The 23,085-nt window shown below is 49.0% G+C and overlaps 1 protein-coding gene across 2 annotated transcripts in view; it reads right to left on the bottom strand.

Moving 5' to 3' along the window:
* The window catches only part of ITGA9 (integrin subunit alpha 9), a 344,865-nt gene that overhangs the window by 52,534 nt on the left and 269,246 nt on the right, over positions 1-23,085 (bottom strand). For both annotated transcript variants that reach the window (XM_086720437.1, XM_086720438.1), the window contains exons 21-23: positions 18,679-18,768; positions 16,374-16,482; positions 11,190-11,297 (exon numbers count right to left, since the gene is read on the bottom strand). In XM_086720437.1, the coding sequence (XP_086576563.1) occupies positions 11,190-11,297; positions 16,374-16,482; positions 18,679-18,768 (307 nt within the window). The remainder of the gene's footprint in view (positions 1-11,189; positions 11,298-16,373; positions 16,483-18,678; positions 18,769-23,085) is intronic.

Raw genomic sequence — 23,085 nt, 5'->3', positions numbered from 1 at the left:
TGTTACTGTCCAACTGCTGTTGCCAGCGAACTAAGTGATTTCCTTTGTGGCAGAAAGCTCCCCCCGGGTGAGGGCTAGCAAGCGCACACGGAGGCTCCTGGATGTCCAGTCTGAACACCGCAAAGGGCAACATGGGGCCTGGGGCTTCACCGGAGAGAAACCACAGAGGGCTAAAAGCAAGGAGAGAGAATTCTCAGGAAACACAGACTCGCCAAGCCAAACCTTCACGCGCAAAGATCACGTTACAACCTCCCGAGACAGCTCGGGGCCTCCACCCTGAATGAAGTTCTCCGCGAGACCTCCCCGACCACAATTCTAACTTCCAGGTAATGCTAACGTCCAAAGAGATGTCACAAGGCCTTGCATGTGGCTGTACGGTCTGGTCGTTAAGAGCGAATACTGACTTTGAGCATCCGACCTCAGCTCAGGTCATGAGCTCACAGCGTGTGGATTCGAGCCCCACATCGGGCTCACTGCCGTCGGCACAGAGCCTGCTTCGGATCCTCTGTCCCCGCTCTCGCTGCACCTCCTCGCCCCTCTCAAAAATAAACATTAAAAAAAAAAAAGTGAACGCTAACTTAGCCACTTATCAGCTCTGTGACCTAGGCACATCCCTGTGCCTCTGCTTCCTTGGTAATTTCTAATGAATATTAAGTTAATTTGTCCAGATAAAGTACTTGGTATATTGCCTCATCTGTTACAAGTTCTTAACAGAAAGTTATTATTATTACTACTTTTTTAAAGCCTGAATCTAACAGCTCCCTCTCAGAATCCTTGTGGAATATTATTTGCTACTTCACCAAAATAGAAAGAGTTTACTTTCATGCTGAGAACAATGACATCCATATCTACCATCAAACAGAAGTTTCTGCTGGATATATTTATGTGAGAATTTTGACACAGGTTCCTAAAAGTGGAATTGCTGGTAATCACATTTTACATTCTGATACTTACTGTCAAATTGCTTTTTAAAAGTCGATTTACTTATATTGAGAGAGAGTGGGGGAGGGACAGAGAGAGACGGAGAGACAGAGAATCCCAAGCAGGTGCCTCGCTATCAGTGCAGAGCCCAGTGCATGGCTCAAACCCATGAACCATGAAACCGTGACCCAAGGCAAAACCAAGAGTTGGACGCTCAACTAACTGAGCCACCCACGCGCCCCTATCAGATTGCCTTTTACACCAACGGTATTTAGGAGTGCCCATTTTTCCTCATCTTAACCAACTATGGATATTAACAATCTTTTAGATTTTTTCCAGTTTAATTGGGGAGGGACCTTGTTTTCATTTGAGTTTACACTGCTCGGATTACTGGTGAGTCTAATGTTTGTTGCTTATTTGCATTTGTTTTTTTAATGTTTATTTGCCATGAAAACTTCTGTGAATTGCCTGTTCATATCCCTTCACCCATTTTTATAATTTTTGGCCTTTTCCTTATTGATCTGAAGAAGACATTTACATATTTGTCTGTCAACTATGTTGCAAATATATTCTCCTAAATAATCTGTTAGTTTATTTTGGATGTTTTATGATCACACAAAAGTTTAACATTTTTATAGATTTAAATCTGTCAATCTTTCCTTTAATGGTTCTGGATTTTATGATTTGATTAGGAAGAAGAGCTTTCCCATCCAAATATTATGAAAATATTCAGTACTTTCTGCTAATATTCCTTTTTTACCTATAACTTCCTAATCTGCCTGTTTTTTCCCCCCAGTGAGGTCAAGGTTTTCTGTAACTTCTTTCCAAATGGAGAGTCAGTTGCCTCCAAATCTTTTATTGTGAAGGAGTCTAAACATCTCTACTATTTGGGGCAATTGTTTCATTGGATATTTTTTCTGCCTCTTTCTCTCTATCCTCTCCTTCTGGAACTCCAATTATGAGTATTTCTATGTGTATACTTTAGGATGTCTAACAAGTCTCTGAGGCTTCCCTCATTTTTTGTATTTTTTTTCCCTTTCTGTTCTTCAGATGGGATATTTCTACTGATCTTCAAGTTTGCTGATTCCCTGTCAGTTCAAATTTGCTATTGAGCCCCTCTAATGAATTTTTCATTTCAGGTATTTTCCTTTCAACTCCAGAAAAGTATTTTTTGGAATTTTTGGAACAGAATTTCTGTTTGGCTCTTTTTATAATTTCCATCTTTTACTGACATTCTTTGTCCAACGAGTCATTGTTATTATACTTTCCTTTAATTCTTTAAACATGGTTTCTTTTAGTTCTCTGAACATATTTATAATGGCTGCTTTGAAGTCCTTGATTACTAAATCTAACATCTGGGCTTCTCAAAGGCAGCTTCGATTGATTCCTTTACTCCCCCTGCACCCTGTTTACCCTGTTCCTTCTTCTTTGCATGTTTCACATATGTATTTTTCTAAACTGAAAGTTTTAGATAAATATTGTGGCAACTCTGAGTTCTTACCCTCCTTTGGGAAGAGGTAGTCGTTACTTTTTTTGTTTTGCTTATTTGTTTAGTGCCTTGACTGGACTAATTCTGTGGAATCTGTGTCTTCTGCAATGTGTAATCTCTGATGTCTCTGCTATTTTTTTTTTTTGTTGTTGTTGTTGTTTACATTTGTTTTACTTTTAAGCCTGGTTTCCTAGGGGTTGTCTTGGATCAGCATAGCCTAGTGATCAGCCAATGACTGGCCAGAGGCTGTACATAACCACCTGGGTCTCGTAAGGCTTTTCCACCCTTAGCCAGTGGACCAGTGTGTGGCTTGAGGAATGCAAGGTCAGGCAGTTTATAAGCGTGCCCCAAGCTTTTACTTTCCGCATGCACAAGGCCTCACATCCAGTCAGTTGATTACCTTATATTTCCTGGGGGTGAGCAACATTGTTTGCCATAGAGATACGTCTGTTTCTTTCCTTACAATAAAGGTTATTCATTTCTTTTTAAATGTTTTTAGTGTTTGTTATTTTGAGAGAGAGAGCCAGCGAGCGAGCAGGGGAGGGGGAGAGAGAGAGGGAGACAGAATCTGAAGCAGGCTCCACGCTCTAGGCTGTCAGCACAGCCTAATCGACTGAGCTACCCAGGCAGCCCAACCTTATGGGTCATTTTAAAGGTGTGCCTCTTGTAAGTAACTTATGCTTGGATTAAAAAAAATCTAACCTAGGGCAACTGGGTGGCTCAGTCAGTTGAGCGTCCGACTTTGGCTCAGGTCCTCAGGTCACGATCTCACAGCTGTGAGTTCAAGCCCCGTGTCGGGCTCTGTGCTGACGGCTCGGAGCCTGGATCCTGCTTCGGATTCTGTGTCTCCCTCTCTCTTGGCCCCTAACCCACTTGTATTCTGTCTCTGTCTCTCTCAAAAATAAATAAACATAAAAAAAAAAAAGAAAAACAAAAAAAACCCTAACCTGACAGGCTCTGTCATTTACTAGGGCATTTATTTCATTCACAGTTATTTTGATTATTGATATGTTTGGATTTATTCTTGCCATCGTATTATATATAAACATGTGTATGTATTTATTAGTGAGTTTTTTTTTAATTTTTTATTTTTAGAGAAAGTGTGCATGAGAGGGGGCAGGGACAGAGGGAGAGGGAGGAAGAGAATCTTGAGCAGGCTCCACACTCAGGACAGAGCCAGATGAGGGGCTCAATCTCGCGGCCATGAGATCGTGACCTGAGCCAAAATCAAGAGTCAGACGCTTAACTGACTGAGCCACCCAGGCACCTCCATGAGTTCTTTTAAAATGCTTCTTTGGTGGTTTGGATGTCTTTGCTTTCATTCTTTTAAGGCATCACTAAAATTTTCATGTATTTAGACTTTTTATTTTATCAAAGCCTTGAGCTAATTGGTACAGAAACTCTTCCCCCAAACAAGACAAGAATCTCGACTTGCTTTCATTTCTATTTTTCCTGCCTTCTCATTCTCATCTTGAGATCATTTGGATCTCCCTTTCAGATTGTTACAAAATAACGGAATAAGTTTAACTGGCATTTTGGGGGTCATTTAGTGCTACATTATTGGAAAACCCCTCAAGTTTCCAACCCAATGCTTTATTCTCTTACATCCATTCTACGACACAGCTCATAGGCTGAGGTTTTTGTTTGAGGGATCAAAATTTTAAATGTACGAAACACGAGCTTCTCTATTTCACGGAAACGCTGTCTTCTTGCTTCTCTCTGAAGATATCAATCTCGTTCATTCTACCATCTTCTGTCTGCATCATGATTACACCGTCTGGGATGAGGTTTTCTTTTCACAGCAGTTGGTGCCTCTCTGTCCTGGGGCTGACATGCTGCAATTCAGTGAGTGTTTCCTGGTGGTCTGTTCATCATCTGTCTGTTCTACTGATTGAGTCTGCCTCTGGTGGCTGGGCAATGCTCTGAGGAGGGGTGTGAAATACACTGGACTAGGAAACACATGAGCTTTGGAGCCAGACAGACCCGATTACGGACCCTTCTCTCTGACTTACCAGCTGTGTAACGCTGGGCCAGTCTTTGAGACTGGTTCCTCTACCTGGGGTAAGGACCACCCTCCCCACCCCACCGCCACCCCCGCCCCTTGTAGAGGTGCTATGTGGATTAAATTTGACAGCTCATGAACACAGGCCACGGAAGCCTCAGGACAGCAGGAAATGGTATGTTATCTTGTCAGGTATTTAGGAGAAAGCTCTTCATTCTTTAGTCATTGATTAAATGTGATTGAGTTAATGGTGCCAACACCACTGTCTTTAAGAAGCTTCTCCAGGGGCGCCCGGGTGGCTCAGTTGGTTAAGCGTCTGACTTCAGCTCAGGTCATGATCTCGCCGTCTGTGGGTCTGAGCCCCATGTCAGTCTCTGTGCTGACAGCTCGGAGCTTGGAGCCTGCTTCTGCTTCTGTGTCTCCCTCTCTCTCTGCCCCTCCCTTGCTCACACTCTGTCTCTCCCAAAAATAAATAAACATAAAAAAAAAAAAAGAAGCTTTTCCAGATCATTCTAGGGGAAAGCAATTCAGTCCTCCATTTCTAAGTTTAAGCTTCTGTGTGGTCACTGATGTATCAGGTACATCTTTCCTTTATAGGGATATAGACTCATTACAAGTCAGGTGAAGTTCCCATATCAACTGACTCATTCTGGCAGAAATTAGATCATGGGCAGTCCCGTCTGATATGTCTGCAGGGACAGGGTGGGAGGGGGGTTTATAATTTACTTTGATATATTTTAATGGATACTAGTTATTAATATCATATTGATGTCAACATCCTAACGATGCCCTATGGCAAAGTTATTGATGTGTCTCCTCAGAAAATCATCCCTTATTTCCACATTCTTTTACCTCCTGGAAATCAGGTCAGTTCTTTAGAATTGCTGTCCCAAAGCAAGGACAGAGCTGGCCAGAGAGGTAAACCTTTTCAGATGGTTTTGTGGGAGGAACAAAGAATGGAATGCATACTCAGTGTCTCTAGATTAACACTAGAGTTCTTTGAAAGACCCAGGCTTTCACCTAGCATACGGTTCCAGCCCTTTATTCTCTGTAAACTGTCATGTCTGACTTTCTTCCATCTTGCATTTTTACAAGAGCCAAACCCCAAAGCCCCCACTTCTGGCATCAGAAAGCTGCACACACATAGGTTTTCAGTGTCAGCAAATAAAACTTGAATCCTGAGACAAACCTCCCATCCCTGTCCTTGAACTTCATACACTGTGAGTAAAACTTAACTCTGGAGTGGGACCACCACCCAAGTTCAAATGGTCGCCCCTTCATAAGCCATAATGCTTGTAACCTACGTGCTAACTTAGCTTCTCTGAGGCCCGTGCCCAGGGGCTCTGCCAAAAGGCTTGTCTGTGTAGACAGACTACACCAAAGTGAAAGCCGTTACATTTTCCAGGCCAATTCCCATCAAGCTGTATGAGAGGTTATGTCCTCACTTCCAATAGGAACTTTCTCTAAGGAGCAAACGCTTGCCTCACAAGGGCTGTCTGGCCCACAGAAGCCACTGTCCACAGGTCATTTATTGGCAACATCCATGACGTGTGGTTTGACAGCCTCTGGTAGCAAGTGGCTTGGCCTTTCCCATTCCTAGGTCAGGAGAGATGGAGTGATCCACAAGTACACAGAAATGAGGCACCCCAGAAGGAATGATTAACTTACCAACTGTCACAGGAAATGACTTCCTATCACACTGCCCAGGTATCTGTCTGCAGTATGCTCTGGAGAAGGTGTAGAAAACCGCTACCTTTGCCAATTTTGTATAAGAGAACAGAGAATCAGATACTGCCTCCATTGTACACATACAACTGGTGACCTTTCCCTGTCTGGAAAGTTCTCCCCTTCGCGTGTTCTCCTGGTGAACAACCACACATCCTCTCAGCCCTGACTCAAAGAGTCTGCGTTTCCTTTGCCCTTCCCAAGGTGGGATTTGCACCTTTCTACCACGTGCCTGGGTCTGGGCATGCCTCCATGCATCTGGCACATGGTCTTGCAGTGACATTTCCTAGGTCAGTCTCCGGCAAGTCTGAATTTCTGGAAGTGCTGAGTGACTTATTCCTCTTAGCGGAGGCTGGCACATAATAGGTGCTTTTTCCGCCAGTGTCTGCAGAAGAAACCCAGAATGATTTATTGTTTGCCATGGTATAGATGTATGTATGTATGTATGTATTTATGAAAGAGAGAGGGAGTGTGCACATGTGTGAGTGGGGGGGGAGGAGAGAGAGGGAGAGAGAGAGAGAGAGAGTCAGATGCTCAACCAACTACCCAGGCATCCCTGCAATGATTTTATTTTAGATGGTCCAGAGAAGTCTGGTGTTCTTTCCCTCTCACTCTCTATCATGGTTATTGCAACTTGGCTTCCTGATGGATACCATGCTCACCGCGGCTTACCCACATTTTTGCTGTGCTGTGAGAAGTCAGTGTGTCCCCACAGGGCACCGCACAACGCTGATGGGTGGGAGGCAGTGGAAATTAAGTCTTTCCTCGGACCACCACTGTGGCTCTATTTCTAAATAGAACACAAGCAGAGTGGAGGGGCTTAGAACATTTGCTACAAGGAAGGATCATGAACCACAGCTGGGAGTATGAAGGGGTCACGCTTCCTTAGGCTCCCTAGAAAAATCTCTCCCACATGAGCAAAGCCACACTCCACTCACAGCAGCTGGACCTTAAGAAACCCTCCGGGAAAACACAGAGTCTTTGGTGAAACCTAGACGTAGGTCTGTCCTGCCCAGGGATCATAGCTCTAGCCCCCCACGGGCCTCAACGAATTACTATTTTTTAAGCCATTTTTTCATGTTTATTTATTGATTTTTGAAAGAGACAGCAGGGAGAGGCAGAGAGAGAGAGGGAGAGAGAGAGAATCCCAAACAGTGTCTGCACTGTCAGTGCGGAGCCTGATGTTGGGGCTCGATCTCACAAACCGTGAGATCGTGACCTGAGTTGAAATCAAGAGTCGGATGCTTAACCTATTGAGTCACCCAGATGCCCCTGAATCATTATTATTTTTTTATGTTTCTTTATTTATTTTGAGAGATCGAGGAGGGGAGGGGCAGAGAGAAAGGGAAAGAGAATCTTAAGCAGGCTCCACGCCCAGCACACAGCCCATAAGTGGGGCTCAAACTCACGACTGTGAGATCGTGACCTGAGCCAAAATCAAGAGTCAGATGCTTAACCGACTGAGCCGCCCAGATGCTCCTGAATGAATTCTGAGCCAACAGCTGGAATCCTGTGCCACAGGCTCAGGGCCAGAGGTGGGGTGATGGCCCAGTGCCCATGGGGACGGCACGCCCACCCTTAGCATTCTACGTGGATGGCGACCACAGGCAAAACAGATACTGAGGGCAATGTTGGAAACAATCTGAGGGTCCCACGGGGTGTGGGGAGGGATGACGGAGGGCCCTCCCCCAAGAGGGCGCTTCGGTTGGCTTAACTGTAGCTGGCGGCTGGCCGCTCAGCCGTCCCAGGCTGGGAAATGGAGGTGGCCTGGGGAGGGGATGCCACCAGGCTGGAGAGTCACCTCCTGTGCGGTACAGGAAACGAGGGCCGGTTTCTCCCCAAACGGGTGAGTTCCACTTGCACCACGCCACCCAAATCTCCCAAATGAAAGCCCTACTCCACTCGCAGTCCCGGAGGGCCAACGTGGAGAACGCCATGAGCTTTAGGGGCCACACCTGTCCCAGGGAGCATTCTCGGGCTCTGCTGAGGAAGGGAGGGGCTGAAGCTGGGGACACGCTGAGCTTGCCTCAGAACAGGATGCCCTTGCTCTCAGCCCCGAGGGCTTCAGGGCAGAGGATGTCCTGCCCATCGGCCTCTGAAACAGGTACCCGGGGACCCTCACCTCATCACTGCATCACCTTTACATTACCAGGGTCGTCGTAATCCAGCCCTGACTGTTCTCAGGAACGAGGTGCTTCACTACCTGCTTAGCGAGGCCTGCCCGTGAGTTGGGTTTTCCATACCACGAAAAGGCCGTAAGCCTCTGACCACGGTTGGTGTGTCCAACGGGAGGCTTGGCCATCCTTGCGGATTCTGTTACAGACTTCATGAAAATTCTAAATACGGCCTTGAACACCCAACGGGTTTGCTTCTGAGGACTCCAACAGTGGAATGAGGCCAGCTGACACCACGTGGGCTTTTGAGCGTCCACTCAGCTACACTAACAGCCATGCAGTTCTGCAGACCTTCAGGAAAACCACGTCTCATGCCTCCCAGGTGAGCCAGCTATTTATAAATGTGTTCCAAAGTCCGTTCCAGTGGCTTCTCCTTGGTCCAACGATCAGTCAAGAGAAAGAGGGGTGTAGTTGGTTCTGAGATCCCCTCAGAAACTGAGTGACTTAAATTTCCTGTTTCGGTCAATAAATAATTCTGTCTATGAAGAAAAAAGTTCTCTCTGCCACCCTATAGACGTTTCTGCCGACAACTCTCAGGGCACGCTGAAGAGGAAAACGCTCCTGGGCCCGGGGGAATAGGTGGAGTGGTGGGTATGACTGATAATATTTAAGGGGGTAGACAAGAGCACGCGTGACCTTATGCCGGGTTCAAGCCACGGCACACCGCTGGGAAGGAACGTGGGCTCTTTTCTTCTGTGTCAGCAGAGCTCACAGACGTGGGCTCTTCACAGAACAGGAATGGAATATCGTGAGGGAAGAAAATGACCAAGCAGGCGACTCGGGACGGGGCGACCTGTTCTACGTTCGACCGCTTCACACGGTCCGGGTTTTCAGGCCACAAGACCCAAGTGGACTGAGATGCCAGGTACTGCTGTCACCATCACATGACGCTTTCCACACCTGTGGGCAGCGTCTGCTTCAACTGTCGGCTCAGATGTGTGACATGTGGTGAGTCTTGCTACCCCAGTTTTCAAGCTCTCGGTGGAGAGACCGTCCCTTCGTCTGGCTAGAGCTATGTCCCTCGCGTGCCCGCGTGAAGAGCAATGATTCCGTGACTCTCTCAATGTGACGGCATGCCTTGACTCACTTGAGCATCCTGCCCCAGTCCTTCCCAGGAAGGGTCCCCCCTCACACCCAGCCACTTCAGACTGAATCAGCCTGAGGCAGTTTGAACAGTATGGCTCTCTTCCCGAATTCATGCGGACAGAGTGAACAACTCTGTTTCAGACTGTAGATTTTTCTTTCAGCCCACAGATATTGGGCTGTATTGAGCATGTATTGGCTCACATTGAGCATGTATTACATGCCAAGCATCGTACTAGGGTCTGGAGATATCGCAGTGAGCAGAGAGAAACCCTCGTCCTTATACTGTAGGGGGCCAGGAGGAGGCAGATAAACTGGTCAAACATGAAAACACATGGAATGTCAGCTGGTGACGAAGGTGACAGTGGAGTATGAGCAGGAAAAGGGCATGAGGAGTGCCGGGACCAAGGCCGGCCAGGGAGGGTGTCACTGGGCAGGTGGTATTTGAGCACACAGCTGAAGGAGGTAAGCTGGAGGTCATGTGGCTTCCTGGGGGAAGGGTATCTGGGTAGAGGGAAGGTCAAGGGCAAGCTCTGGAGGTAGGAAAGTGTCTGCACCAGTGTCTGCTGGTGCTCTAGGACCAGCAAGGGACAGTGTGGCAGGAGTGGAGAGAGTGGTCAAAGAGGAGGAACTGAGGTCACAGAGCGACAGGAGACAGACTGTGGGCCAGCTGGGGTGCCGGAAGATTTGGGGTGGGTAAGCCATTGGATTAAGATGACTGACCCACATTTTGGGAGGCTCGCTCTGCTGCTGGGCCAGGAACAGACTGCAGGGGGGCCCAGAAGGAAGCAGGGACACAAGTGAGGGGCTACTGTGATAACTGAAGACAGATGATGGTGCCTGCGAGTGGGGTGCTGGCAGTGGAGGTATAACACGCGGTAACATTGTGTGAAGGTGGAGACATTAGAGTTGTTGGCAGATCAGAAGTGAAGTATGGGAAGAGAGGCGTCAAGGATGATCCAAGGTCTTTGATCTGAATAACTGGAGAGACTGAGCAGCCATTTGCTAAGATGGGGAAGGCTGTGGGAGCAGCAGATTTGGAAGGGGACCACTGAGAAGACCACAGTTTTGGAGAAGATTGAGATTCCTGTCAGGCATCTAGATAGAGATGGCCTGAAGGCAGTTAACCATTAAAGTCTGGATTTCATGGGAGAAGTCTGGGCTGGATGTCATCAGCACACATTGAATACAAAGCCACGAGTCTGGGTGAGGTCTCTGAGATTGACCCTGAGCCCTACAGATGTTGGGGGGATGAGGAGAAAAGCCAGTGAGAAAGGAGGAACCAAGGAGACTGTTTCAAGGAGGTGGGAGGGATGATCACATACTAGCTGTCAAACTTCCCCTTGAGATAAAATCGACAGTTGACATAGAATCAAGTAGAACTACACATTCTGTATATAAATGTCAGTTTCAATCTACATCTCTGTCTTAGGAACTAAGCCTTCATCCCCCAGGCCTCGGTGACTCCTTGAGAATCTTCATGAATGCTGTGGATCTTCCCCTCAGAAAAATGTAGCCTTAGCCACACCTAAGGTTGCCAGGAGTTTCCAGAACCAGAAAAGTCTATCCCAGAAGTTATGTTCATAATCAACCCTTCCCCATCCCCAGAGAGGTCTTATGGCATTAACCAAACTGTCCCAATGCAGAAATTCAGGTGTCGAGGGTCCCCGGCTTCTCCAGGTATGTTTCTAAAGGTTGGAATGAGCTAAACTTTCTGGGTCCTCGGGGTAGAAGGCAAAATGTGAATGGGCTAGTTCGAATCTGAAGGCAACAGTGACAATAAGCGAGAACTCACCATCATCTCCTGGACATGAAACATTTCTGCACCTCCAGATGACAGTCGATTGGGGAAAGTGATACTGACAGATGACCCAGGAAGGGTGCTTGGCCCAGTATTATAGACCTGTGGGTGTGAGACACACACAGTGAGTTTTAATAGAAATACAGATCTTCATTTCATGGCATGCAGTAGATACTCCCACAGAGACTGCAGGGTTTGGGATCTAAAAGGTCATGACTTCAAGTGATCTGAGATATTGAATAATGGCAGGTTTTAATGAAACAGAAATCCTCCTAATACACATTTTAAACCCCCCAAACTTCCAAATTACCTTATTCCCTTTCAGCATGTCTTTGTCTTCTTCCTGCTAAAAATTTTATTTCCTTTTATATACCTAGGAATTACTCATCGGCTATTACCCTTGGTGGGAATATAAACATAGTCTAGTCCCGTGGTTCTTAAACTTTAACATACATCAGAATAATCAGATGGGCTTGTTAAAACATATACTGGGGGAGAGTCGTGCCCAGAGTTTCTGCAGTAGATCTGCTGGGGGGGGGGTGTTGTTGGTGAGGGGGTTTACGGACTTCTAGTAAGTTCCCCGAAGATACTGACGCTACTGGCCCAGGAACTGTAGTTTCAGAAGCACTGATCTGGTCCAAGTCCTGCTTTTACAGTTTGAGGTAACAGAGAAGACGAAGTGAATTTTCCCCAAACCAAATGATGTAACTTACAGAAAGGGCTGTTCTTACTACACCACCCGGCTGATCAGGTTTCTCCATAATTTACAGCTAATCTCTTGCTAATCCTGTTTGAGGACATCTGTGTACCTCTTTTCTGCCCCAGCATTTGGTCCTGCAAAACTTTATCCTCCCCCCCCCCCCCCGATAGTCCTCTCTGTTTTCTGTCTCCAGAATCGCATCATGTCCTAAGAAATGAGAGGAAAGACAGTGGCCGCAAAGAGACAGATAAGGGAAAGGGGATGGAGGAAAGGTCGAGAATGGAAGTCAAGGCAAAAATGGAGTATGAAGGAGAATAAAAAAGATGGATAGAGGTGTAGAGACAGAAGGTAGATTAGTGGTTGCCTGGGGCCGGGATACGAGAAATGCGGCAGGCAGAAGAATGGCCTCCCGAGACGTCCCTGTCCCCAAATCCAAGGAACCAAATCGTGAACACGCTATATGGCAAGGGGGATCTAAGGTTGCTAATCAGTGTCCCTTAAAATGAAGAGAGTACGTTGGACTATCCAGGTGGGTGTAATGTAACCACAAGGGTCCTTATACAGGGAAGAGGGAGACGGTCAGAATCAGGGAGGTGAACTTTGAGAAAGACGCAGCTGGCCATTGCCGGCTTTGAAGATGAAGGGGACCATGAGTCAAAGAATGCAGCAGCCCGTAGAAGCCGGAAAAAGTAAGACAGATTTTCCCCTAGTGGCTTCAGAAAGGAACAGAGCCCTGCTGGCACCTTGATTTTTGCCCGATGAGACCCATTTTGAACTTCTGACCCTCTAGAACTGTACGGTAATACATTTATGTTGTTCTCAGCCACCGAGTTTGTGGTCATTTCTTACAGCGGCAACAGAAACGCCAACACGGGGAGTGACTGCTCAAGACCGTGGAGCTCCTTTTCGGGGGGTGACGAAAACGATCTAAAATTAGGTGACAGTGATGGTTGCACGATTCTGTAAACAAGCCAAAAATCCATAAACTGCACACTTTAAACGGGTGAACTTCACGGGAGAAAAACGGTATCTCGATAAAGGTGTTATTGCTTTAAAAAAAAAACCCAAAACATGGGCAGAATCAAGAGACAGAAGCAGCTAAAGGCTGCTCTGGGGCCTGGGGACTAGAGACAGAACTCGGGGATTCAAGGCGTCTCTGAAGTTGGGGTCAGAAGGGCAGAGCCGGGAGGGGAAGGGAAATCTGGCCAGGTCTGCAGACACCGACAGGACGTCTCAGGATCGAGCTCCAGCCAGCTCGTCCCTAGAAAACCGCGTGCTCATTGTTTCTGCAGTAGTTGGTTCTGCTTCAAAGCGCAGGGACATGACGGAGGGGAGGAGCAGTCCTTGCCAGCTCTTGATTCCAAAAGAACAAAATCCACCAAAGACAACGCCCCAAGACGCGAGAAAAGGAAGGTGTATCTAACCACAACTGAAGGAACGAATTGGAAGGGAAACAGGAGCGCGCAGAATTGAAAAGACAATTATTGACTTGTCTGACGGAATCCCGACGAAAAGCATGAGGCAGGGGGGTGGGGGGGGGGGAGAGAAAGAAGAAAGTAGTTTTGCTCTGTGCTAGTTCACTCACTACCGCAGGACGGGTGAGAGGGCCCCGTGTTACCACGGTTATTTTTTTTTTTATTAAATTTTTTTTTTCAACGTTTTTTATTTATTTTTGGGACAGAGAGAGACAGAGCATGAACAGGGGAGGGGCAGAGAGAGAGGGAGACATAGAATCGGAAACAGGCTCCAGGCTCCGAGCCATCAGCCCAGAGCCTGACGCGGGGCTCGAACTCACGGACCGCGAGATCGTGACCTGGCTGAAGTCGGACGCTTAACCGACTGCGCCACCCAGGCGCCCCACCACGGTTATTTTTTAACGAACGCCTTAAGCTTGGATTCTCCGCCAATGTTCTCGTGCGGCAGATGTGTTCTTTTCCACCATTATTTTTCAGGCGAGAAAAATGATGAACGCTCGATGAAAAAAAGACAGCCTATCAGGGCTCAACAGATGATTGTGTTCCTGTTAAGAAAAGTTTGATGGAAGGCAGAAGGCAGGCCCAAGGCTAGTATTTCTGCCTTTCACCTGTCTGCATCTGCAGTGAAGTCTTTAAACAATTAGTAGCTTGTTGAATAATAGCTTTGGAAAAGACAGAAAGACCACGCTATACGGAAAGTCTTATGCCCTTCCTCAGGAATGATGCTTCCAGAATAAGGAAATACGGAACAGATTTATCCACATTCCTGATCTTACCCTCCCCCACTAGCTCCGTTCCTTGGTCATTAGGACCATCAGCCTGGTCGGTGGCCTTCCTACGTTTCAGTCATAATAGTGACGATTAGATCAGAAAGATGAGTCACCAGAGCACCCTCAAGGGAACTGTCAGCTTTGCTGACACAAGAGGATCGCCTTCTAATCGACGACACACGCTATCCATGTTTCGGACTCAGTCAGCTCCCCTAATCCTGAACGGAATGCCGTGTACTTCCTCAGGCAACTGCTAATCAAGAGATTTATCTAAGGGGCATGGCCCGGCCACTCGTTCCTGGCCCCCTTCTCCAGCCTGTATCCTATGTCGGGTCAGATGTGAAGAAAGCTTTTTGCTTGAATACCAGACTTTAAGCTCCCTGCAAAAATGCCTTCAGAGAAACACGACTTAACCGCATGCCCTCAGATGCACTGATCTTTCTTTCCTTCTTTCATTTTGGAGGGTGATAAGAACATTTTTGGATCTTCAGTATAACTCCGACTCTTGTCTTCTCTCTTAACACCTATACCCTCTCCATTAATGGTGTGTGTCACGTGAACCCTTCTGAATCATTTTCTGGACTATCTTTTGTTGTAAGACACCTCCAAAACTTACCGCTAAGAGTGGGTAAGTAATTAAAGTGATTTAAGTGAACGAAATCACTCCATCTGGTCTTTATCTGTTTTCTATCCAATTACAAAAAGCAATGGAGAAAAATAAACTAATTCTGAGAAGCAATTCAGAGACACAGAGGTCCTACTCACAGCAATCACTGTGAGGCTTCGAAAGCAGGTCTAACCCCATCTTCCCCTTTTCCCTGGAAACTAAGCACAGGGTGTGACAGTTAGGGGCTTAGCTGGTCAGGAAGCACCTCCTCTCTGAGCTGGGAACACGCGTCCCTCATCACAGTTTTAGAGGTCTCTTGCCTGGGACAACACTTTAGAGAGAGGAAGACCATTGTTTGGGAGATCCCACAAATGTTTCACCGCCTCGTTCTCTGGACCCACACCCCATGATTATTTCTCATCCCTTCAGTCCACCTAGGAGTGGCCACGGGGAAAGAAAATAGTAATTATTGGTCATGGCAGTCGATGCCAGGCCGGAAAACCATCTTCTCCATGGGGACGAACGGGTAGAGGCCGGGGGCAGCTCTAGGAGCTGGAATGGAGAGATGTGGGGTGTAGGTTCCAGCGCACCATGGGTCAGCCAGGTTCATCTCCCTTCACTTCATCCACAGCTCCTGGCAGGGGGCTTGGCCACACAGGGTTGTCCCGTCAGAGCCTGACCAGTGTTCGCCAACTGAGGAGAATGGACTGGATGAGGCCGAGGTCCCTCTAGCTTAACACACAAAGATGTTCATGTTGAACAGTGCTGGCCTGAGAATTTACACTTCACAATGAGGGGTCGGCAAACTGGCCTGTAGGCCAAATCTGGCCTGCCACCTGTTTTTGGCATGGGCTGCAAGCTAAGAATGGTTTTACACTTTCAAATAGTTGGGAGATATATATATTTATATTTATATTATATATATATAGACAGACACTGCGTGGCCCACAAAGCCTAAAATCCTTACCTGCTGGCCCCTGGCAGAAGATGTTTGCCCACCCTGGTCTAGAGAAGGAATGGTGATCCTTATGATGTCCAGGGTCCACACCGGGTGGACCTGCTGAAAATGGTGCTTCTATGTCCAGGGAGAGCCAGCCACGGCTCCGTGAGGGAGCAGCACGCTGCTTCCCGTGGGGAGCTTACGCATTCTCACACCACTTTGCTATTGGAAGATCGCACTTGTGAATGGCTGTCCCTGTCCCTTCAGGCCGAGTCAGCATGAAGAACCCCAGGAAAAAGGGGACAAAGCAAATGCATGAGGCTGCCCTCCCCATAAGCTGAATAATGATGGAGAACTCAAAGGGATCCTTTGGGGCCAGTTGGGTTGGGATGCTGGCCAGAGGCCTTCTTGGGGAAAGCTGGGGTTTATCACACAGTTCTCCTTCCAAGTGTTGAAAAGCAGAGGGGTCTATACAGCAGACAGGGAAGGGATTAATTCTGCGTGGTTACGGGAAACACCCCCCCCCCCCCTCCCCCGGCCACACACACACTACACTCTAGCCAAACAGGCTGGGACAATTTCTCCTGGAAAGAGCCTAGTTCTTTAGCTGTTTTTCAGTAGAAGATCCATCTCATGGGCCCTTCCGTGGGCCCTCAGTGACAGAGACCGTCTCCAGGGGTGGGTACCTGAAGGGTGATGTTGAGGGGCTGAAAGTGACACTCCGTGTCATCCAGCTGAATGAAGTTGGATGCATCCACAGACTCGCCGTACACAAAGGAGGTTGGAGACATGATTCTGAAAAAGGAAAGCATTTAATCCGTCACCCTAAACCTCGGTCAAGCAATCCATGGTCACAGTTGTCCTGAGAACCCAAACCTCTGTCTCTATTTAATCTAGAACCTTGCTCCCTCCAGTGTCTTCACCAAACCCTTCCCTTCTGGAATTGTTACTTCTTTTTCCTATAAAAGGACACAGCCAGATTTATGTTTTCCTAAACAGAAGCTTCCAGGAATGTCTTGTTTTGTATTAAATCAATAAACTACACATACAAATATGTACTGAGATTACATTTCTAAAAGGAAGACGACGACAATAGTAGCTTTGGGTTCAGCTGTTTGTTGTTTTTTTTTTTTTTTTAAACTGGATCACAAAATTATACATGTTCTGTTTTATCATTTGAAAAACATTTTGGGGATTGAGGAATAACACGACAAGCTTTTAAGAAATAAATATAAATGAATTATGTATCTGGCGTCCTACACCCCACTCCGACAGATTCATTAAAACAACTTAAATGTCAGACTACCAAAACCACGAGAAATTAGGTATTAAAAGCCGAGTCTGTTCAATGATAGCATTTTTCTTCAGACTTCAAACAGTGGCTATTTAAGATGTGGTCAAGAATTCGAGCTCAGTTTGTAGCGATGGTTTCCACATTGCCCATGTGAACAAAATTGAGACGAAACCAAGCTCGGACTCACTTGAATTCCGAGACAAATCACGGATTCTAGATGACATTCTAGAAGCCACTCGCTTGCCCAGACACGGTAACGTAAGATTTCTGGTACCAAACCTGAACGGACAGCAATTCATCTACTTCCAACGTACATGTATTATTTTAGAAATGTAGTGAGCTTCTGGAGTTACCAAATGGCAAGAACTGATTCCTTTAAACTAGCCTTGTTTTACGTTCCTGGAAAGGTCAGAGGTTGACTCGTGTGTGTGTGTGTGTGTGTGTGTGTGTGTGTGTGTGTGTGTGTGTATGTGTGTGTGTGTGTAACTGATGGCTTCAGTGGGGGCTGTTAACGCCTCTTCGATGAGGCCTCCTAGGGCCTGACAGCAGGATCCAGTGTTTTCTCTTCCTCCCCAAGGGCAGGGCTTGGTTCAGGCCATATTCTCACCGTGCCTCTGATGAGGCAAGTAAATAAACCGCACGTGGTTAAAAATAGAACAGAGGCAGATCTATGCCAACTTGCAAATATATTCCTCTGATGCCTCCTGTCTCAAAGACTTGACGAAAACGCCCAGAGTGCAAGCACGCCCAGAGGCTCGTTGCAGGCACCCAGCGGCATGTGAACTCTTGCAGAATGGCCCTCCTGCAATGCGTTAACGCTTCAGCTTCTAGCCAAGGCCGGGACCCAGAAGCACTTGAGAAGTGAAAAATGAGAAACTCTGAACCTCTAGAAAGTTCAGCTTGCATCGGGGCAGGGGTTCAGTGGGTCCTCATTTGATCTACACTTAATTGTGCAAATCCTTTTTCCACTATCAAAGAGGTATGTGCTCTGTTTTCTGAAGCCAGAAACAGGAACTGAGTTCTCATTTTTCCAGGCCTGGGCTTTGGCTGAAAACCACACGGGTTGCTTTGCGTCCCTGCAGCCTGCAGCCTGCAGCCCTGCCTTCCAACGCCAGCAACGCTGAGTGGCTGTGGACTTCCCCCTGGGCAGACGCCGTGCCTGTTGGATTTGTTCCCTGCCCATTCCGGACCACCACAGACGTCGGGCAGGGCCACCGCAGGCTCTGCAGAAGGGGTTAACAGAAACACGCAAAGCCAGCGCTGACTGTGAAGCTGATCGGAAAGGTGGACCTTTTCTGCAAGCCAGCCAGGGTCGTTGGGACACATCTGGCTGTAACCTCCGGCCCAGCAGCGTTCGGCTGAGATTTGAATCCCAGACATCATGACCCTCTGGAGGGGTGGGTGCCGGGAAAACACGCACATTAAGGTGTACAGAACGCTCAAAGAAATTATGGGGCTTCACCTTGCCGTCCAACTTCTTGTGTTACCCAGCAGGTGGGTGGGTAGCTGGGAAAGAGGAGAAAACAAGGAGGGAGGAGGGCAGAGGGCCAGTAGCTCTAGCTTTTGCCCTGCATTTCAAAGCTGGGAAGAAGTGGGACCAGCAGGGCCCCGGACTCGCGGCTACTCATGCAAATACAAGCAAGGGCCGGTGTGCCACAGCGGGGTCCCCCCGTGTTTTGGCCGGCCTGGCTACTCACCCAGTGATGGACGTGTCCACCTCGTGCATCAGCGGCACCGTCAGCGTGAGGGTGTTGTCATGCAGGGACTCGGAGCGCTCCACGTTGCCACTGCGCGGGAGGGAGAGGGGTGAGTGCCGGTCAGTGCTAGCTACCCGGCAGCAGGCTTGTTTGTTCCGAGTTAGACCTCAGTCCGTCACCCTCCGAGGGCTGACTGTGCACCTTACGTGTCCTCAGTTCTGTTTCCGGTCCGTGTACAGAGTCACGGTGGGCACTGTGTTGTCCCGGTTGCGATCCCCTTCCCAAGATGTGAGTACAGGTAGTGTGTCGGGGAGGTGACCCCCGGAGACACCAGTTGGGAGTGGAGGAGGGAGACAGGGAAGGGAAGGAAGACGAAGAAGGCGCACGGGGCAGGCGGTCGGCTCTGTACTGGGGTTGGTCTGGCTACGGGCATCTGGGAGGCAGCGTGGAACACACAGCTCGTCTTCCCAGGGAGGTGGGTCTTTGTCCACGGACTCCTGAGACCCGCCACTCGGGGGACAGGGAGCATGCATTTCCTGGCACCTGCCCCACGCACCCAAGTGAGCAGGCTCTGGCCAGAGAAAGCCTCGGCAGAGGGGCAGGTGCGGGGAGCCGAAAGCTGGCCGGTGGGTGCAGGGGCAAGGGGAGTGCTGAACGCTTTTGGCGGGACACCACCAGCGCATGCGACTTCTGTAAGTGCTTGTTCCGCGAGCGGCGGGCCGGCAAGGTGCGGGCACTGCCGCTGGGAAAGGGTCTGCTGGACTTGAGCAGCTGCTGCCCAGCTGGGGGCCTCACCCACCAGCCGTGGAGCCGAGCAGCCGAGCCCGGGAGAGAGGCCCTGGCCAATCCTGTCATGAGAAAGATCACGGGGGCTCCCTCTGGAGACTTCTGGCTGTGGCATGTCCACATACAGGTGTCCCCTTTGGAGTGAGAAAGGGGAATGTTGTGAGGTCTTTCTGGAAAGGGGAGGGCAAGGAGGCTGATGCTGTTGGGTGGCCGCTTTGTGCCAGGCATATTGCACAGCATGATCTCACTGGGTCCTAAGAAGAACCCCGGAAGGGATTACCCACCTCTGACAGGTAAGGAGCAGCTCAGACAGATTAGGGAGCTTGCCCAAAGGGACCCAGAGCAAACCAGGTCAGTCTGACTCCCAAACGAGGGCTTTTCCATCGCGATTCCTCCTCCAAATCTGATAGGAGATTTGGGAGGTTGTGGAGAGGGAGGAAGAAGAGGAGGAGAGGGAGAGAGAAGACGGGACTTGCTTTTACTGTTTTGTTACATTTCCCAGATGATGGGTTCCACCACATGGCCTGAGTGTGGGACCCCGGCTGGAAGCCAAGCTCATCTTCCAGGGGTGGAATGCAGTAGCCCGGAGCCCTGCTGAGGTTTGGGCACGGCTCACTGGATCGCTCCCCACCACCCCCATTCCCTGAGGCAGGCAGAGTTCCTGCCTGCTCCCTGCCCTCCTTCCGACCCCACTGCCTTCCTCTCCCACCAGCAAGTGCTAAAGGCAACAATACTTAAATAGCAGCCCACATCCCCACTCCCTCTTTCTCTTATTGTTCTGAAACAATGGTGCTCTGTGACTCTGACCCCCGGCTCTTCATCCGTCTTCCGCATATGGGGTGACATCCATCACTCAGAGGGCAGCCAGTCTGATGAAGCCGGATTGTCAGGTGTCCACCTGGCCTCTCCTTCCGGGGGGCGGGGGGGGGGCAATAAAAGCCTTAGAATCACTGCTAGAGGCCCACCAGGCTGCAGAATGGATGGGACAGTCACGCCCCGGCCTGCCCCCTCCCCACACCGGCATCCTGCCAGGTCTGAGTAATGGGTTCCTGAAGGAAGCCCCACCCCTTGCCGTACCAATTGTGCAGCCACCTGTGGCTGCTGGCCGCTCGGGCCCAACGGGTCTCATCTGTCATCGAGTGACTGCTCCAGACCGACTGAAGTTGAAAAGTTGAGATACAGAGGCCAGACATCAAAAGGCTTCCGGTCACTCTGCAAGCTCGTGACTTGGGATGCTTTCCCAGGGTCTGCAGAGCCAGGCTGCTGAGAGAGCTCTGGAGGACTGTTTAGCCTCAACTTTATGTCCTCCTGAATCCACAAGTAGGCAGGAGATCTTCAAAGGGTGGCGACGGGGAGGACTGAACGATTGATATTTTAACTGTGGCTTTCAAGATAAGGGGCTTTAGGGATCTTTCAGTCGTAGCAGGGAGTCAAGAGCGGAGGCCGCCCTCTGGGGCAGTGAGGCCAGCTTTCCCACCATCTGGCAAGAAACAGTGCCGGCTGATATTCCGCTGCATGTAATACAGCTTCCTTAACGTTTGTGATTCAAAGGCTAGAAGATTCTATTTCAATTACGTAAGCTGCCACTACTACGTGTCCCCTGATGCGATGTAGCAGTATTAATGCACAAAAGGGGGTGTTCTTGATTTTAGTAAGTTATTAGCATGATTTCTTATGTGCCCAGCACTGCATTGAGATGCAGTACCCGCTTAATAGGTGTTTGCTGAGTGGAAATGTGCCCAGTCTAGAGGCAGGGACCCCGGATAGTGGTTCTCAGCCTTGGCTGCTTCTTAGAATCACCTGACGAGACTATTTCAAGCTGCCGAAGCTCAGATCTCATGCAGACCAATAGACCCGAATTTCTGGTCCGTTGGTAGCTTTGAAAGTCCCCTGGGGTGATTCCAATGGGCACAGCTGGAGTCTACGGACATGTGATTCTAACAGATAGAGTTTTCACCGGGGGTGCCCGGGGCTCTCCTTCTCTGACCACTGATTAGCTCTGGGTGGCGTTGGAAGGCAGGTGGAGTCTCCTCTTTTTAACCAGGGAAGTCGCTTCCAATGTCATTTATTTCCTGCCCAGGAATATCGACTGTCCCAGGTGGAGAGGGACGGAGAGTGCACCCTGATGGGTCTGCCCGACCACAGGGTTTTCTGTGGATCCAAGACTCAGCAGGAGAATGAGAATTTCCAGGTTTGATCGGCCATTTGCCTCCTTTTATTAAATTCAACGATCTCGTGCTCTGTGGGCAAACTGTGGCACGCGTCACTGCCCGCTTCAAACACTTTCTGCCTTTGGGATGGAGGGCGGACTTCCTGAGCTACGTGGGCCTTCCGTGGCCCAGCCGGATCTCCTCCGTCAGTCGTCTTCCCCAGCCTTCCCCAGAGATGGCTCACGAACCCCCCTATTCCCTGCAATGCCCACCACCCGCATGGGTCTTAGGCTCTCCTGTGTGAGCTCTCGACGCCGTGCCTCCGCGTCCTCAGCCTGAAAACACACTCTTCTGGTAAATGCCATCCCCCGGGGAAGCCATTCTGGGTTCTAGCGATGGGAACAGAGTCCATCTTCTCTATGCTTTGTATGCAGTTCTGTTAGGTCGCAGTCACGTTTTAGGTGGCCGGGAACCGTGTGATCTTCAAACAGTACGCATGGGAAATAACCAAGTCTCACACAAGCCCGAAGCTCGCAAGCCCCGCCAATGGTCATCGGCGTCGAAACGCTAGTAGCCCGTGGCGCGGTCCTCCCTTGCCAGGCTAGAAGGTTCTGCAGCATTTCCGGGCTTGCTGGGCTGGCTGTGAACAATCACGGCTGTTGGTATCGACGTCTACTTTTTACATGCGCTTAGTGTTCACCACGTCCGACTAGTGCTGAACCGAAGGCCAGAGAGTCATTGCCTCTGGAGCGGATGTCGGACACGAAAACGCGAGGGAAAGAGAGCCAAATAAACATTGTGACATGTGGCGCTCTTGGTTTTAGGAGAGAGAACATTCTCCGAAATGTTAGTGATAACGCTTTAAAAAAAAAAAAAGAAAGAAAGAAAATACAGAAAGCGGCACTGAAGCCAAAAGAGGCGACCGTGGTTGTGGACGGAGGGGCTCTGAAAATGTAAGCTTCCGGCATCCAGTCGTTCCCAAGGGAAAGTGAATCTGAATGCTGTGAGCTTTAAATAACACGGAGACTGAGGAAGGCCTCAGAGGAAAACAAAGGCGAGGGGCAGTGGGAGATACAATCAGGGCTTCTTTGTGTCTGCATCTCACCGGATGTGCCTGCTGGTCTGTGCTTATTGGGGACCGACCTGAGCTTCCCAAACCAGTGGCTAGAGATGGAGATGGGATACCGGAGGGCAAAGCCATTAGTGAGGGGCCCGCATGGACTGCAGAGAACGGAAAGACTAAGGGCTTGGGAAGGATCTCAGTCCGAGACTCCGGGGAATTGGTGCGTCTGTGAAAATTCAACAATCCCTGGGGGGGTGGGGGGTGGGTGATAGTGTGTTCGCTCCGATGCATGGCTTGGCTGGGCTATAGAAGATGCCAAGATTCAGAGGAAAGCACCAGACCAGGATTTCCTACGGTCGGGGGCAAAAAATCCAAGCTGAAACGTCAAGGATGTACTAGCGGAGAAAG

The sequence above is a fragment of the Puma concolor genome, chromosome C2, assembly GCF_028749965.1.
Source record: "Puma concolor isolate L17-30 chromosome C2, mPumCon1.1.hap2, whole genome shotgun sequence".
NCBI classification, from domain to species: Eukaryota; Metazoa; Chordata; class Mammalia; order Carnivora; family Felidae; genus Puma; species Puma concolor.
The sequence above is the reverse complement of the archived record's forward strand: the minus strand, read 5'-3'. Positions and strand labels throughout refer to the sequence as shown.